Source organism: Orcinus orca, chromosome 15 (genome assembly GCF_937001465.1).
Source record: "Orcinus orca chromosome 15, mOrcOrc1.1, whole genome shotgun sequence".
NCBI lineage: Eukaryota > Metazoa > Chordata > Mammalia > Artiodactyla > Delphinidae > Orcinus > Orcinus orca.
Window position 1 is genome coordinate 70,083,399 of NC_064573.1, and position 16,046 is coordinate 70,099,444.

At 46.4% G+C, this 16,046-nt stretch overlaps 1 protein-coding gene across 1 annotated transcript in view; it reads right to left on the minus strand.

Annotated features, from left to right (window-relative positions):
* MYO18B (myosin XVIIIB) overlaps nt 1-16,046 on the minus strand; it is a 235,423-nt gene that overhangs the window by 11,213 nt on the left and 208,164 nt on the right. Inside the window, exons 41-42 of the mRNA XM_049697804.1 lie at nt 12,946-12,990; nt 11,532-11,669 (exon numbers count right to left, since the gene is read on the minus strand). Of these exons, the coding sequence (XP_049553761.1) occupies nt 11,532-11,669; nt 12,946-12,990 (183 nt within the window). The remainder of the gene's footprint in view (nt 1-11,531; nt 11,670-12,945; nt 12,991-16,046) is intronic.

Below are 16,046 nucleotides of genomic sequence, written 5' to 3' on the forward strand. Positions count from 1 at the left end.
GGATCTGGTGGTGGGAGGGGTTGAGGAAGACACCCCAAGTAGAAGAGCCCTCCTACCAGCTGTTAGCTTATTCAGTGGTTTCTGCAAAACCCTGGACCGGCAAGGGCCTACATTTCACAGGCAGAGACACTAGGGCTTAGAAAGGCCACTCGGCTGAAGGGAGAGACTCGAAGCAAGGAGGAGGCCACGGGGGTGCGATGCCCAGGGAGGCCTGCTTGATGGCAAGCAGGAAAGTTGTGGAATAAGCAGCAGAGAGGCCCTCCGCCTGGTTATTTCTGGCCTGAAGATGCAGAGACTTGAGTCAGGAAGCAGACTCTGTAAATCCCCTATATCCCTTATAGTATAATGTTTTTATGAGGCAAGATAACTCTTAAGCCTTGCTTGCTGTTTTCTCTGATCTTAAGCAGGTGCTGAGTCCTTGACACTTAAAAAAAATGACCCATTAGCTGCCCTCAGTGGACACCTGCCCACGTATCTCCTGTGGGTCACCAGAATTTGCCTTGTCTCACCCACACATTCTTACTGGTCACCAGGTACTAGGACCAGTGGGTTTTGAACAGAGTTGCCATCAGAATCATGCCTGAAACTCTACCAAAAAAATCAGTTTCAATGGGGGCGGGGAGGTAAGGGGACCATTCTAGTTTAAAAGAGACTAAGGACTAATGGAAGATGTTAATAAGAGGGGAAACTGAGGGTAGGAAGACACAGACGGGGGAATATGGGCGCTCTGTTCTTTCAGCTCAATTTTCCTGTAAGTCTAAACGTTCTCTAAAAAAAGTCTATTTACTTTTTTTTTTAAGAGACAGACCCAAAGAAACAAAACAACGAGATGCAATGAGTGCCCTTAATAGGATTCTTCTTTCAAAAAGTACAGTGATACAACTTCAGAACAGTTGGGTTAATATGAATGTTGGTATCTTGGATGATACAGTGGATTTCTTCATTTTTTTAGCTGCAATGATGGTGCAAATAGTTAGGAAAAGTCCTTCTTCGCAGGATAAAGATGTGAAATTATCTTAAGGAGAACTGTCATGATGTTTTCAACTTACTTTCACGTTGTTGGGCATAAAAAAATGTGTTTAGATATAGACAGAAGTAGAGACGAAGGTAAAGATAGAAATAAAGTCAATATGAAAAAAAAACCCACTGTCAAATTAAGGTGGAGGCTAGCAGAGTTGATGGTGCCCAGACACCTTCATTGTTTAAAAAAAAAAAAAAAGAAGGAGAAGGAGAAAGGAGGAGAGAGAGAGGGAAAGGGGAAGGAAAGGACACTTTACGGGTGATTCTATTGACTGATAAAAAAAAAAAAGAAAAGAAAATATTTTTACTCGCCCTTCAATGTTCAGCCCCACCGCAGCCACTTCCAGAAGCCTTCGCCCACCTCCCAGGCTGGGCTAGGGGTCTCCTCTGGTCCTACAGCCCCTGTGCTCCCCCAGCCTCTATCCTATAATTGTTTGCTTGCTTGTTTTTAACTCCCAACAAGACTGTTAATTCTGAACTAGACTGTATTTTTCTTCTGTGAATTCCCAGGATCTAGAAGAGTCCCTTAAGGGAAGTTCGTGGAGTGGAAACAGTGAAGGAATGGAGGAAAAGAAAGATGAGGGATTGTGGGAATGAAGAAACAGGGGACAAAAGGCTCCATCTGCCTCATCTGGCTGCTTCATTCAGACCCCAGCAGCCCCACTTATGGGTCAGCCAAACCCACTTCTCTGAGATTAAAACCAAGAGATTCAAAACCAACTTCCAGTACACAACCGAGAGGGGATTCCTCCTATGTCGAAACCCAATCCAAAGCCTGGTTTTATTTCTAGAGAATTTTATCAACTTCAGAATTGAGAGGGAGCTGGAACCACATCTGGTTTGAACCCCTCATCGTCCCCCTGGAAAAACAGAGAAGGAGAGAGCCTCCGGGGTTCACAATCTGATGAGACGGGAAAGTACTGGCTCTCAAACTTGAGCCTGCCCTCTGATACAACCTCCACAATGTCCTGAAAGAACAAACTGGGTATGTAAAGTAATCCAATCAGATTAGAGATTCAACTTGGGTTCAACAGATTTTAAATAAATTTTCAATGCTTTCTTTCACTTTCTATGCGTAGACATTAGCTCAGCTGAGTACTGTACAATGGCAATAACCACATAAAATCTCTGACTTCTTCATAACAGCACCCAGTTCATCATAAAAATGCATCTTTAGACGAGTGGAAGTTACCCATCCATCCACTCCTCCTTTTAGCCATTCAGGATCATTTGTTGAGTGCCATGACGCCAGCTGCTGCTGACACTGAGGTGAATAAACCTTGCATTCAGGAAGCTTATAGTCTAGAGGGAAAGGCAGTTCACCAACGTATGACTGGAGGGAAGTACGAGTGACCCTGCATGTCCTCCTGGGCATGGAAACTAAGGAAGAAATGTTTACTGAGCAAAAGGAGTAGAAAAGTCTCACTCAGCATCCAGCTTGATAGTCTAGTTTGTATCAGAGAAAACTGCTACTTAGGAAAAACAGAAAAGCTAAATTTAAACTTAAAGGCATTGGAGAGTTCAAAAAATAGGCTTATCTAAATTCAGAGCAGAAATTAGGATGGTGGTTACCTTTGAGTAAGGAGGAGGTCACGACTGGACCAGATACAAGAAGGTGTTAGGAGGCTAGCAACGGTCTGGTTTCAATTTTCGTAGTTATTACAAAGGTATGACCAATTTTTGAAAATTTCAAAAGATGCAGTTTCCAGTATGTATGTTTTGATAAGTATACTTAACAGAAGTTTAGCTCAGAGAACCACAGACACTACAAGAATGTTCTGAACTATCAGTGATTAATCCAAATGGTTTTACGCAAACTTGCGTCTAACTTAGGTGCGCCTCAACATTCCCGAAAGATTTGCAGATCTATCGTATAAGACCTGGAGCTCTGGATAGAAAACAGCCCTCCTTCCCATGGAAGTCTGTCCGAGAGTGATGCTGGCTCCAAAGAGAAACCCCGGACAGAGCCAGGCTTCTCCGGCTCCTCACTGGCTCAGGCCTTGGATCCACGATTAGTATGTTTGCATTGAAAATTTCCATGCTTCCAGTTTCCACATCTTGCCCACTAATCTTCTTAATACTGATAAAACTGAAAAGAACCCTTTTGTCCTAGGAAGACATAAAACCAGTTTCATGAGAGGCTCATTCATTAAGTACATTCAGGATGGATTAAAATGATCCTGAGCTTGGGGCTTCCCTGGTGGTGCAGCGGTTGAGAGTCCGCCTGCCGATGCAGGGGACGCAGGTTCGTGCTCCGGTCCGGGAAGATCCCACATGCCTCGGAGCGGCTGGGCCTGTGAGCCATGGCCACTGGGACTGCACGTCCGGAGCCTGTGCTCCGCAATGGGAGAGACCACAGCGGTGAGAGGACTGCGCTCCGCAAAAAAAAAAAAAGATCCTGAGCTCTGGCTCTAAGAATGCAGAGACGAGTAAATAAATGTGCTATTGAAATAAGATTAGCAGTTGATGCTTAACCTACTTTGAGAACAAGCTGTTTTTAATGCCAAATATCATCATTCACATTTACATAATTAATGAACTAATTACAAACGAGTCTTATCTAATCATTTAAGCAGGTCTCACATGACCCATCCTTGCCCCCACTTCTGCAGTAGAGTAACTGAATTTCCGTGAAAGCAATACAACTTTATTTGAAAGACAATACCTTAGGGCTTCCCAGGTGGCTCAGTGGTTAAGAATCCACCTGCCAATGCAGGGGACACAGGTTCGAGCCCTGGTCTGGGAAGATCCCACATGCCGCAGAGCAACTAACCCTGCGTGCCACAACTAATGAGCCTGCACTCTAGACCCCGCGAGCCACAACTACTGAGCCCACGTGCCACGACTACTGAAGCCCTTGCACCTAGAGCCCGTGCTCTGCAACAAGAGAAGCCACTGCAATGAGAAGCCCGCGCACCGCAACAAAGAGTCGCCCCCGCTCACTGCGACTAGAGAAAGTCCGCGCACAGCAACAAAGACCCAACGCAGCCAAAAAAAGACAAAAAAACAAACGAAAACCCCCCTATAGTTTAGACCTTTTTACTGATTCAAGCCCGCCTTATCCTACATAAAAATCCAAGGGGGTTGATCAAAGGAGGATGGTGGTGTCTAAATCTTTTGCTTTAAAAAAAAAATTTATTTATATGGTTGAGCTGGTGCGGGGTCTTGGCTGTGGCTTGGGCGCCTTAGTTGGGGTACTCGAACTCTCAGTTGCGGCATGCACATGGGATCTAGTTCCCTGACCAGGGATCGAACCCCGGCCCCCTGCATTGGGAGCACGGAGTCCTATCCCCTGTGCCACCAGGGAAGTCCCTCTTTTGCTTTTAAACTAAGAACCACAAGCCAAGAGTATGGGGCTGCAAATGTTTACAGAAAGCAAATTTTTCCCTGAAAAAGGAAAAGTTGTAATGCCGTCTTTTAGCCAAATGAAAAAGCAGTTGTGTTAAATCAGTACCAAAGCAAATGATACGTACAACAGTAATTAGCGAAGATTACACAGTAATTAAAATCACGATGATTATGTGAGTGAGAATAATTTATACAATAATCTCCACGCTCACACTGCAATATGGTACAAGTCCAATAGCAACAGTGCAGAGCCATGTTTGGTAATAAATTCAAATCACAGCATCTCTAATTATGTGGTGACAGATCGGTCATTGAAACTGAGGGATAAATAAAGTCTCTGACCAGGATACACACAATTTTATTTGGACTTCCCAAGGCTACCAAATGGGGATCCCAAACACTCGAACACTCCCCATCCCTCCCCCAACAGAGGGAGCCCCAGACCATCAGGTTCCCCCACTATATTCCAAAAATTCTCGTTCCATGCTGCTAGCAAATCGCTCTGTGATACAAGACAGTTACCCTGTCTGGCAAAGCCACACTTGGCTCTTCATATCAGCATCATCCTTCTAATCACCCTATCGGAGTGATTAGAGAGGCCACCTAACTTCCATCCACTGGTCATTTATTTGCTCAATGCATGTTTATTGAGCACCTAATACGTGCTAGACACCGTGGTGGGTGCTGAGGGAAGAAGGAAAAGAGAAAGCTTATGTCCTTAAACGGTTCACAGCCTAATGAGGGAGACAGACACCTGAACATATGATCCTAACATATTATGGAAAGTGCTATGGGAGAGGGAATCGTGGGGTCTGCAGAACCACGGCAGAGGGGCACGTGACCCAGCCAGGAAGTCAACTAAGTCTCCTGAGGCGGGTGACACTTGAGCTGAGTCACAAATAAGAGTTCATGGGCTTCCCTGGTGGCGCAGTGGTTGAGAGTCTGCCTGCCGATGCAGGGGACACGGGTTCAAGCCCTGGTCTGGGAGGATCCCACATGCTGCGGAGCAACTGGGCCCGTGAGCCACAACTACTGAGCCTGCGCGTCTGGAGCCTGTGCTCCGCAACGAGAGGCCGCAATAGTGAGAGGCCCGTGCACCGCGATGAAGAGTGGCCCCTGCTCACCGCAACTGGAGAAAGCCCTCGCACAGAAACGAAGACCCAACACAGCCAAAAATAAATAAATTAATTAATTAAAAAAAACAAAACAAAAAACAAATAAGAGTTTATGAGGTTAAGAAACATGGGAAGCGGGTCCAGTCAGAGCGAAAACCATGGACACAGGACCAAGGGTGGGAAACAGCACAGCGTCTGAGGGAGCAGCATAAACCGTTCGGGGCACAAAGCATGAAGAAGAGATACAGAGAAATGAGACCAGAGAAGCAGAAAAGACCCAGGTCACAGAGGGCACGGGAAGCCCACTAAGGTGCCTGAATTCCATCCTGTTCTATCCTGTAAGGCAGAGGTCACACAAGGTTTTCTATAAAGGACAGACAGCATATATTTTTGGCTTTGGGGCCATACGATCTCTGTTGCAACTACTCAATTTTGCCATCATAATGCAAAGGCAGTCATAAAGAACATGTAAAATTAAAACAAAAAAAACAAGAGCATGGCTGTTGGTCCAATAAAACTTCATTTACAAAAGCAGGCCAAGGGCCATAGTTTGCCTGTGGGTGGTGGTTGGCTGACTCCTGCCGTAGGTGACGGGAAGCCGCCGAAAGCAGCTTTTCATTTGAGACAGATCATCCTGGCTGACGCTCAGAGGATGGACTAGAGGAGGGTGGGGTCGGAAGGCCTTTGCCAGAGTCTAGACCAGAAATGATGGTAGCCTGACTTCAAGGTGCTGACATGAGGATGGAGAGAAGCAAAAAGGGTCAAGAGTATTTGCTTGGCCACTTACCTGGTGGTCCAGAGGTTAAGACTCCATGCTTCCACTAGAGGGGACGTGGGTTCGATCCCAGGTTGGGGAAGTAAGATCCCACATGCCGCGCAGCCCAGCCCCCAAAAAAGCATTTGCTTAAAGGGGGGAGGGGCAGGATAAACAAGATTTAGGGATCAGCTGACGGGGGATGAGAGCCTCAGATGAGTCAAGGGCGCCAGCTTGGGTGGCTCTGTGGATGACAGAACCACCAAATGATACTGATGACATTGGTGGGGGAAAGGGAGGAGCCTCCCCTTGGATACGCTGGGTTCAGACCCCAGGGCGACATCCAGGTGGCGAGCTTCTAAAGGTAGGCGGTTAGATATGATATACGCGTTTGAAACCTGGGAGAATGTAAGAGCTGGAGGGCTAGATCTGGGGGTCATCCGCTTATGGTGAGGGAGTTAAAATCACAACAGGATTGCCTGGGACCAGGTGGAGAGAAAAACAGCAGGTGAGAGAGAGCAGCATCCCGTGATCCCCAGCACTGGCGGGGCTGGGGAGAAGTTTGGGGAGCTCCAAGGAGCAGAAACAGCTACAAGGCCGGGCAGGCAGGGAGTTCTGAGAAGTGTCTGACAGAGGCCAGCGCAGGAGAGAAGTCCAGAAAAAGATCAAGACTGGAGAACGTCCCCTGGTGTGTCCCTTTGGGAGCCGCTGACACGGTGAGAAAAGTTTCAGTGCAGTGGTGGGGGCAGGCTCAGGGCTGGAGGAAAGTGAGGCAGAAACGTGAGGTGAGTGAAGACGGTGCATGTGGGCCTTGCTTTGAAGAAGCTTGGCTCCAAAGGGAAGGGAAAGGTGATGGGTGAGGACACAGTTAGAACAGGGAGGACCCGAAGGTGTTTATAACCTGTGGAGGAAGGACAACCAGAAAGGCAGAAGCTGAGGATGCAGGAGAGAGAGGGGATGCTGGGCACACTGCAGGGGAGAAGGGGCAGCGGGATACGGATTCGACTTGAACAGGACCGGATCTTATCTTCTGAGACCGGAGGGTAGACGAGGGCAGAGAGAGATAGATTTATAGACACCACAGAAGTTCAGGCCATGATTTTCTTTTCTTTGAATGAACCAGGAGTTTAGGGTGTCTCCTTAGAGTGAGGAATCAGGGCTGGAGGAAAGTCAGGATGGTTTGGAATAACTGTCCAGTAAAATGAAAGAAACAACGGACCAGTGATAAGACATCAGCATCTGAACAGCTGGTTCAATTAATGCCCATCAGTGCATGGACCCTGCAGAACTGTGTGAGTGACCAAGGCTGGGGTTCTGTGGGACGTGGGGATGGGGGTCTAGACAGAAATGGGGCTTGGACCTGCCTTGGAAAGCCTGAGGTGCTGTGAGGCCCAGAGGGGAGAGGAGAGAAGCCTTTCCTGGAGCACTCTTCCGGCAGGGCAATGGCCTGGAGGGCAGGAGGGAGAGGCCAGGCACCCTGCAGGGCCGGGGAGAGCATACCAGCCCTGGACGCCCTGGTACCACCCGCAGCCAGCCGTCAAGAGAGACTCCGGAGCCGAGCGTGGCTGCCACCACCAAGCCCGTGAACTCCCTCCCCCGGGGCCACGGAGGTAACTTAGCGTCTCCGTCACCAGTAGCTCTTGCATTTATCAGCGGCAGCTGCATGATTCCTGGGCTGGAAATCATAAAGCTTTAGGTGTATTTCTCTTGTGCTGACATCCCCTTATAAATAATACAAGGAATGCTTTTATTTTTTTGGCAGAAGACTGCTTTCTCTCTCTCTTCTCTTTTTAGAGTGACCTTCTTTCTCAGTCAAGTTTGGGAATGCCCAAGGGACTCATATCTTGAGCCCTGTGATGGGCCAGGGAATACGGGGGGTGCGGAAGCACACAGGAGCCTTGTATGCTATCCTGCCTCCTCGCACAAACAACGCCCGGATGATCTGGTAGCATCTAGTCAAGTTTAAAAAGCAAATTCCCTTTGACCCAGAGAATCATTTGCCCGTGTGCATAAGGACGTGTGCTTTTTTTTTAAAAAAGGCTTACAGGTTAATAGCAAATATCCTGAACTCAACTAAAAGTGAAACAAGAAGACTGCAGTTTAGTAAACCCATGGCATCATTTAAAGTTCTTCTGCAGGAATGTAAAAGAATGAGATAGACTTATGTGGGCTGATAGGGAAAGATCTCCATGGTATATTGTTGAGGGAAAGAAGCACTTCGTAAGAATTTAGAGCATAATATACATAAAATAACATCATACCATTTATGTGTTTTAAAAGCCCACAAAAATGCTATGTATTTGCTACAAGTACATGTATGTTTATAAATACACAGAGAAAGATGTGGAAGGATACACACCAAACTGAAGACGATGGATACCTTTGGGAAGGGAACTGAGGTTAGGGTGGTAGCCAGGAGGACTGTAGCCTTCTCAGATATATTCTAAGTTCTTAAAAGGGAGAAGGATTTACAGATTATAAAGCTGGAGGTCAAGGAACCTGAACTCTGGGTTAGTCCTTACTATAAGCTTAGGTAAGATATTTCCTTCTGCAGACCTCAGTTTTTCCCATTTATATAATGAGAGAATTGGATTAAATAATCCGGTGGTCCCTTCGAACTCAGAAGTTCTAGAACCTTTAAATTGTAAACGTATTCCAAGGACAGGGCTTAAAATTTTCAGGGCTTAATGCCATGGAATCTTGCACTCAGTAGGCACTTAATAAACATCTTTTGAATGGATGTTGAATGTTGAATAAGGATCCTTATACAGTTTTAATATTAGTAACAGGCCAGCTCTTTGCCAGTAAACTCTGCCAGGTGAGCGATCCACCTCCTGGATAAAAGTCAGTCATGGCAGTGTGGCAAACACAAATACAGGCTTTGGAGGCGTTCAAACCTGGGTTCAAATCCTGCCTCTTTCACTTACTTGCTGAATGACATGGAGCAAATTTCTGACCCTGAGTCACAGTCAATGATGAGCTGTGACCAAGTACAGTTAGTATTTCTGCTCAAGTGTTGATGTTATGGTCAGCTATTCATTCAACAAACATTTATAGAGCACCATCTGTGTGCCAGCCCAAGCGACACCAACATGAAGAAAACTGACAAGGAGCTTATGGTCTCTCCTTGCCTCCTGCCCCACTGCTGCCCTTGGTGCAGGCCCCTCTGCTCTAAACTGCAGCTGGACAAGCCTGAGGACTTGGAGGGGGAGCAGGCAGGAAAAGGGGTACTAGGCTCTAGAGAGGGCTGCCTGGAGGCGCTGCCCGAGGTGCAGCTACAGGAACTGGGGTGTGGCCGTCTTTGCCTCAATCAGTCGTTCCCTAACCTCTCGGCCTCAGGTCCCTCTTGTGCTACATGGGGGTAATGACATCAGTCTCCTGGGGTTACTCTGGGCATCAACTAGATACCAACACTAATAAAAGCAGCTAATTTTCTTGAGCTCTTTCTAGGGCCCTGAGTGCATCCTCTCATTAACCCTGACAATGATCTACTCACAAGAAAACACGAACAGAGAAGTTAAGCAACTCACCCCAAACTTATGGTTACCAGGGGGGAATGGTGTTGGGGGGGAGGGCTAAATTGGGAGATGGGGACTGACATATACACACTACTATATATAAAATAGATAACTAATAAGGACCTGCTGTATAACACAGGGAACTCTACTCAATACTCTGTAATGACCTATGTGGGAAAAGAACCCAAAAAAGAGTGGATACATGTATATGTATAACGGATTCACTTTGCTGTCCATCTGAAACTAACACAACACTGTGAATCAACTATACTCCAATAAAAATTATTAAAAAAACACAAAAATTTGCCCCAAATCTCGCAGCTTCAGAGGAGCGAATGTGGGATTGGAGGCCAGATGCTGTGACTTCAGTCCGTGTACTGAAACCACTGCGGCCTCCCACCTCCCGCTCACACGGGTGCCAAGCAACTCAGGGCATAACTCCTTACCATGCAGCCTAATATAATTATACTTGTGCAACTTGGGTACTATGCTAATGAGCTCTCACATTCCTCCAGTTCTGCTTCTGCTGCCTTATACACTGGCTGATGGGGAAAAACAGAGGTATTCAGTTATCAGGAGAGAAAAAGTCCTCATCATTTGAGTTCATAGAGGACATGACTCTTTCTCCACACAGGTCTTTGTTTTTAATTAAGAGCAGTAATCAGATAAGCTTCCTTTAATTAACTCCCCCAACGCACCCCATTCTCAGAGCCTCCCTTTGATATTTTCGACATCAAACCTTTCAGCCTAAGATTATCAGCAGACATGTGCCAGATATTTGCCATTTCCTGAACATGCCCGAACTTCCACCCCTTTCTTTTTGTAGAGACAACTCCCTGCTTCAGAGCAAACACATTTCAAGTCAGGAAGGGGTTGTCTGGGTTTGCGCCATTAGTTTGTGATTTTTCTTTCTATCTTATCACATTGGTTCCTCTGTTATCACACAAGCATTTGTGTGCATTTCATCTTAACTACGCATCTGCTTAAGCCATAATTTCTGATTTATGGCCATTAGCTCCTAATTACAAGAGGGCTGCCCTTGAAAAGGAAAACCATACGAGCTGAGCGGAATGGAGCTGAAAAGCAAGAGGAAAGATGGATTGAAGTCCTACAGCGAAGGCTGAGCCCTGGGGCCCATCTGTTGGAGCAACATTGTTGCCAGTCCTATAGATTTGTGAGGGTCCCATCTCAGGCTGTGGCTGAATGTGTCTCCTTCTATGGTAGGAAAAAAATATAAAATTCTGACATTCAAACAAAGCTGAAATTTCTGAGGAGGAAATCATCCAGCCTAACAGTTTTTATATGGACTCCCCATTAAAAGAAAAACAAAACCAAAAAACTTTAAGTAAATATGTTTATAGAGAAAACTTTAAATCCAAAACTATCTATAAGTGGAAAACTAGTGGGATTTGCCTTAGCTAGAAAACAACTATAATAAATCCACAGCTATTTTTAAAAATGTTCACCCCCTGCTATTTAAAATCATCTGGAAAACTGTGCTTTAGGGACGGCTGTATTAGATTCTCATCATTTCACCTGTTTGGAGCATTAAACACAATTTTATTTCCTGTTTTACAGGTGAGGAAGTGAAGGCTCAGAGAGGGTAACTGGTCTGCCTAAAGTCACACGGCTAGGAAGTGGCAGGGTCATACCTCAAACTGGACCATGCTTGTCCTTGGCTAGGACAGAGGAAATGGAAGACTTGAACAGCAACCGTCAAAGCCTGAGATTCTTTCAGCTATTGGTCATCCAGAGGCAGCAGGGAGATACTCTTACCTAGGGCTGAGGATACAGCTGCTGATGGCTGACTGTCGAGAGGGGGTCCTCACCGTGTCTGTGGCCAGGGACAGAGTACAACTCAACCAGGACTGCAGACTGCCCTCTGGCTGGGAGCTGAGGATGGAGACGTTATCTCTAGAACCAGAATGCAAGATATTGTCAACATGATGACAACTACAGTAACAGCAATAACTAGATAGTCACCCCTTAGCATGAGCCAGGCATTGTGCTAAGTGCTGACATGCATAACTTTAATCAGTGCTCACAATACCGTCCCTGAGCGGTGGGAGCCAGTGCTGCATCTCTTACCTAGATGAGAGTAACGGGATTTGGGGAGGTCAGCTTGGGTCTTGACTAAGGTCACCCAATTCCAACGCCCGTGCTGATAACCACTGCTCTTCCTTGGGAAGATAAACACTCTAATATAGATGCTGAGGTATCTCTAATTTTGGAGTAAAGTTTGGCACTGAACTGCATACCAAATGATATGGTCACGGAATATGTCAAGTGTGAAGGCCTTAACTCCTTGCCTACCTAAGCTGGAATGTCTTTGGGGACAGAGACTTAATTGTAGGCCCCCTATTACTGAAAGCAGCACAGGGAGAGGCCTGTGTGGGCCTCTCATTGCTCTGGGTATTCAACGATTGTTTTCTGGTTGATATGTTTTCTGATTGATATATTCACTCAAATATATATTATATATAATATATAATAAATTTATACATTGATATATACACAAATTTGTTTGTTTGTTTATAGAGCACTCTATGCCAGGCACCATGGGAAGGAACTATAAACATGAACCCAACATTGACCCTGCCCTCAAGACCCCATTTTAGCAGAGTAGACATCTATATAAATAACCGTAAAAGAAAATTATCAATGCTGTAGATAAAGACAAGATAGGTTCCAAGGAGGACAAGGAGGGAGCCTTGATTTGCTTCTTGGAGGCATAAAGGAAGGAATCAAGTAGTGGCAGTTGAGCTACATCTTGTTTGAAGGTTAGGGCTTGGCTACACAGGCCTGGAAGGAACAGCACACACATAGGTACGTAAGGCACGGATGATATGGAAAGCAGGAGCCCCAGGTGGAGGGGGAAGTAAGGGTCAGAATGTGCAGGGCTCAAATGTCAGTCTAAAAAGTCTCTTCTGAGGCAACGGGGAGCCACTGACGGTGTCTGAGAACGGTGGCATGGTAAGTCATGGGCTTCTCTTTGTCTGCGAGAAGTTGGACGTTCAGTAGTACACCCCCGGGGCTATATGTTATGACTATGGAGTAAGAGCTCTCGCGGGCACTGTGGATAACTCTCCAGGTGGGTGTGGATGTTTCTTCTGCAAACTGGACACAGAGGGCCAGGGGCTCGTCTTGGGCTTTGGTGTAATTGGCTCAGTTCTACTCAGGGTTAACTTACGTCTCTTTTCTGCCACTGCCGCTACAATCCACTGCTGTCTGGACACTAGAAGAAGGCACAAGAAAGAGTCTGTTATCCTTGCGCTGACAGGGGCTGGGGAAGAACCCAGTCTTTGACGTTAAATAAACTTGGGTTTGAGTCCCACCTCCAACCTTTGCCACTGTGTGATCTTAGGCAAGTCACTTGTCTTCTCTGAGCCTCCTGTGGTCTTCTGTAAAATGTAGCTAATAATCGCCTTCTCCCCCAGAGTTGTGGAGCAGACTGAGATAACCCTTATAAAGATCTCAGCATGGCTCTTGGCAAACAAGCAATGTTAATTAAAGGGTAGCAACCATTACCACTCCTCTTGTTTTAGTACAACTAGTACTGCTATTAATAGCATCATAATTGTCAATGAGCATTTGCTCTATATTCTTTGTGAGTGCTTGCGAATCAGACACGGGGATGCGGTGGTCGGCTTTCCCAGTGCATTCTGGGAAACTCTGAGCTAATTACAATAGTTAGCTATTGTCTTGGGAGCATCCCTTGATTCAACAAATACGCATTACACACGATCCCACTAACCACCTTGCCAGTCTCCCTCCTGGAGTTGAGGAAACTGACACCCTTGTCCAAGGTCACGCAGCTTTGAATCCCCCAGGTCTGTAAGAGCTACTCAGCTCATGCTCTTAACCAGAGTGCAACCACCCAGTGTACGGGTGTAGACACCCAAACCACAAACCTCAGACACCTGAGCCGTCATTTTAATCCTGGTTCCTCAGGCCGGGACCTCCCAGCTTTATTTTTCAGTGAAATCTGGGCAATTCCTTCCCAGAAACCCTGTCACTTCCTCTGAAGGATGCACCTGCAGCTCCTTGGTCCCTACCCTCAAGGGCCAGTCACTCTTGGGGTCTCTACTAACACCTATTCATCCCCACCAGACTGAAAGAGTCCCTCACAGGCCAAGAACACATCATATTTGTCCCTTTAGCCCCAGGGCAAAGGCTGGAGCAGAAGTTCTCTCAGAGAATGCCTGGTGAATCCAATAGAAGAGGGGTCTGTAAATGACGGCCATGGGCCAAATCTAACCTACACATCTGCTCCTATAAATAAAGTTTTATTGGAACACAGCCACCCCCACTCATTTGCATTCTGTCCACTACTGCTTTTGCTCCACGGTGGCAGAGCAGAGTAGTTGCAACAGAGACCACATTGTCTGAAAAGCCTGAAATATTTACTATCTGGCCTCTTAAAGAAAAATTTGTCGACCTCTCCAGTATTAACAAAAAGCATCTTTTGTGAACGACCTCTTGAGAGGCAGAATAATGACCCCACAGATGTCAACATCCTAATCCCTAATCCCAAGAACCTATGACTGTGTTTCCTGACATGTTAAAAAGGGCTGTGCAGATGTGGTTAAGGTTAAGGATCTTGAGACAGGGAGGTTATCCCGGATTATTGGGGTGGGCCCAGTCTAATGACTCCAATCCTTAAAAGCAGAGACCTTTTCCCAGATGTGGTCAGAGGGACACGTGGCTATGGAAGAAGAGTCAGAGATGCAACATTTCTGGCTGTGAGGATGGAAGGGGCCACAAGCCAAGGAATGTGGGTAAACTCTAGAAGCTGGAAAAGGCAAGGAGATGGATTCTCCTCTAGAGTTTCCAGAGGAGCACAGCTCTGCTGACACCTTGATTTTAGCCCAGGGAGGTTAGACTGGATTTCTAATGAACAGAACTGTAAGTTAATAAGCCATAAAATTTGAGCTAATTTGCTATGACAGCAATAGAAAACCCCTGCAATAGAATAAAAGTATCTTTGTGAGTGACCCTAAATCTTCTTGAGGATCTATATAAATTTTTTTCTGATTCGGCTTTTAAACAAACTATTTAAAAATACTTAAAAACTTTAACTGAAGTGGACAGTGTGAGTAGAACCAGCTTTATTCCTGCTGGTGGCCTGAGTCTCTTGTAAGGCTCTATGCACTGGGGCTGCAGAAGGAACACCAGACTGGGAGGAAAGGCAACTGAATCCTCGTGTTCTCACTGCGTGGCCTTGGCCTCCTCTCTTCCCTGTTCGGGGTGTCCGGTGTGTGAAATGAGGCGTTTGAGCCAAGATGCTCGGATGCTTAAAAATTATGTGCAGTGGAGAGGATGCACTTAGGCCCCTAGAGCAGGAGTCCTGGGCCTTTTATGAGCATTTTTTAAAAAGATTTATTTTTATTTACTTATTTAGGCTGCACCAGGACTTAGCTGCAGCAGGCGGGATCTTCTTTTTCAGTTGTGGCATGTGGACTGTTAGCTGCAGCATGCGTGCACAGAGTCCTACTCACTGGACCACCAGGGAAGTCCCTACGAGCATCTTTTATGAAGACCATGGAACTTCCATTTGCCCAAACGCACAAACACAGACCCAAATTTTAGTGCAGTATCTGAGGGTTCAGAGTATAATCTCTAGAACTCGGGTGTGGACACCCCCTCCCTCGACCTACTAGTTCACAGACCCCAGTTAAGGACACTGGTTCCAGCTGACCAACGAAGCTAAAATGTGGTAGGCAAGGGTCCTGGGAAGCGGAGGGAGGGGTTTGCGTGAACAGGGCTACATCTTCTGAAACGCTCATAGAAAGACAAAAGAACTGAAGGGTCTTGCGGCCCAAGCTGTAGCGTTCACAACAGTGTGGCATGCGCCTTAAAAACAGAGAGGGTGAGTTGTACCTGGAACAAGGTTTCTCGTGCCCGCAAGCAGGGAGGAAGGACAAACACGGGCCGCAGTGGGGGTGGGACTTGAGGCATGACAATAGAGAGGGAGGGGCTTCAGGCCCATTTCCCACCCCAGGAGTCCATGACCCTGATTACAAGAGGGTGTGCCCAGAGATCCTGGTGGGTGCCTGGGCAAGCTAATGTCTCCATAATCCTAAGGCAACTGGCCTTGAACTCTGTAGGAGACAAGGTCTGGGCAGCTGGCCATACTTCCTCACCCACTTCATTGGTTCAATCTTTAATTGAACCCAGCACAGGAATGTCTGCAGAGCACAATGCAACTAACCAAGGTGCAGGCTGGTGTTAATTCAACTGGCACAACTGGACATCTCAAAGTAAATGAGTCTCTAGTCTGGGGGGAAAGAG